At 45.9% G+C, this 2,157-nt stretch overlaps 1 protein-coding gene across 1 annotated transcript in view; it reads left to right on the top strand.

Moving 5' to 3' along the window:
• MFSD14A (major facilitator superfamily domain containing 14A) overlaps nucleotides 1–1,787 on the top strand; it is a 52,721-nt gene extending 50,934 nt beyond the window's left edge. The window contains exon 13 of the mRNA XM_018561959.1: nucleotides 895–1,787. Coding sequence (XP_018417461.1) covers nucleotides 895–1,101 — 207 coding nt within the window. The 3' untranslated portion in view covers nucleotides 1,102–1,787. The remainder of the gene's footprint in view (nucleotides 1–894) is intronic.
• Nucleotides 1,788–2,157: the final 370 nt, after the last annotated feature.

The following is a 2,157-nucleotide window of genomic DNA, read 5'->3' as shown; positions in this document are numbered from 1 at the left end:
CCCCCACCACCATGAGAGACCCCAGGGATGCAGCCCACCTCCCTGCACAACAGGTAAGCAGGAGAGGGGGCAATGTTTTATTTATTCATTTTTATTAGTAGTTCTGTGTGTGTTTTAATAAGTGTGTGTGATGTGTGTGTTTCGTTACGTATGTATGTGTTTTATTAAGTGTATAAATGTTTGAATATGCGCGTTTTCTCTATTTTGCCTAAGGCCCCATTCACACTGTGCGGAAAATGCCGCTATTTCGCGCATTATCGCGAGAAGTCGCCGGCCAATGTTATTCAATGGAGCTGTTCTAATGTACAGCTCCATGTTGCCCGTCACTGTCACTTCAGCAGGACCCTCTCCCCCCCCCCTCCCATGTCGCACGATTGTTCTATTTTTTAATGCAGCCCGCCGGTGAAGGTCGCGCGATCTTTGCTGGAACGTCGCCTGAACAGTCGCACTATCCCGGCCCCGCTTGTAAGGTATGTCGCTTGGTGTGAATTGGGGCCTAAGGCAGTGATGTTGAACGTTTCTTAAAACCGAGCGCCCGAACTGCAATACAGTACTAAACTTATTTTCAGGTAAATTGATTTTGCGTCGCAGTTTGGGCACTCGGGTTCAAAAAGGTTCGCCATCACTGTCCTAGGGGCTCAGTGTTTCATTTGGGCTGGTGGTTTAGTTCTGCTATAAGATGAGGTACCAGCGGATTGAACATTCTCCAGTGATCATGTCTCTGTTGTGTGTTGGGATTTGGTATTGACTGTTTACATTTGTACTCTATAGGATAATTGTATTTTCTTTGACATTTAACAATTTAAGAATTTCCTGTTCTACCCATACAGTAAGTCTTGCTAAAGTGCCGAAAGGAAGAGTATAATGTGAATCTTTTATCTGTTTTGTCTGTAGAATTCAATCATTCCTGGGCCCCCCTTTCTGTTTGGAGCCTGCTCTGTGCTGCTAGCTTTGCTCGTAGCTTTGTTCATCCCAGAGCACACCAACCTGAATGCTCGCAGCGGCAACTGGAAGAAGCACGGAGCAGGGCACAGCCACCCGCACAGTCCGCCGGCACCTGGTGAAGGCAAGGAGCCTCTTCTACAGGACACAAATGTATGACAATTGCTTGAGAGACAATGACGGGCTTCTGCTGCTCATGTAGTTGCATTCCACTCAGTTTATAAGCTGAGACACCTGCAGGATCAGTTTCTACTCCAATGGAATGAATGGGCTCTCCAGTGACCAGACTAATCACGGGCCCTTTCTACTGCAGAGATGTGTAGTCTGCTGCCTCCATTCTAGCAGGCACGTCTCCAGCCTACCTACAACCTGATTGTGTGACAATCGGCATGTGTTCTACCTTCTGAGTGCCAGGTTATTGCAACTCCCAGATCTGAATATATAGATGTATTTTGGTGGACTTGGTCATACAGCAGGCTTAACTTGCTGGCATGGGACAAGAAACATGATCCTTGCGTTTGGTTTGCCTCCAGCATTTTTTCATTAGCCAAAGTGTTTTTTCTTTTGCTTCATTCATTACAGTGCCCTTTCCCCCCCCCCCATACTCCTGACACTTGCCCGGGTAATTTCCTCTTGGATGTAGTGATAGCTCCGTAGAGCAGATTGTACATGTTTACAAAGCATACATCATGGAAGGATTAGGACTGAGCTGGTTTTTCCAGTCTGCCATTACCATTCGCCCTGCCACAGTTGTAGATGATTTTATAGTGCAGTTGAACCAGGATTGCTGTGTAAATCACCAAGCCTTAAATGATGACTTGTATCATGGGACTGTAAGAGAGAGAAACAAACTGGATCTTTGTCGCTTGTACAGTTGTGTTTACCAGCTTTAGAGCCACGTGATTTTATGAAACGAGTTAGCGGCACAATAATTGTATGTTAGGTGGTGTCCCTCATGAAAACATTTTCCCTGTAGATGTTCCTCTGGCAGGAATGACTTTGATTATTGGCAGAGTGCAGCAACCCGCAGCGGCCAGCCAACCCATTTGGTTGCAGTGAGTCAATAATCTGATTAATGTACTGCACTTGACGGATCATTATTTTGCAGTGCTTTAGTGAATAAGCTTCCAACAATGAGGTATCATGCAAATCAAAAGCTGGGCTGTGTTGGTTGTACTGTTGGAGGGAGCAAGAGGTTATGAGGCTGGAGCTTTA

Source organism: Nanorana parkeri, unplaced genomic scaffold (assembly GCF_000935625.1).
Source record: "Nanorana parkeri isolate BGI_ZX_2015 unplaced genomic scaffold, ASM93562v1 scaffold553, whole genome shotgun sequence".
In the NCBI taxonomy this organism is placed as follows: domain Eukaryota; kingdom Metazoa; phylum Chordata; class Amphibia; order Anura; family Dicroglossidae; genus Nanorana; species Nanorana parkeri.
This window is presented reverse-complemented; position numbering and strand designations above follow the sequence as displayed.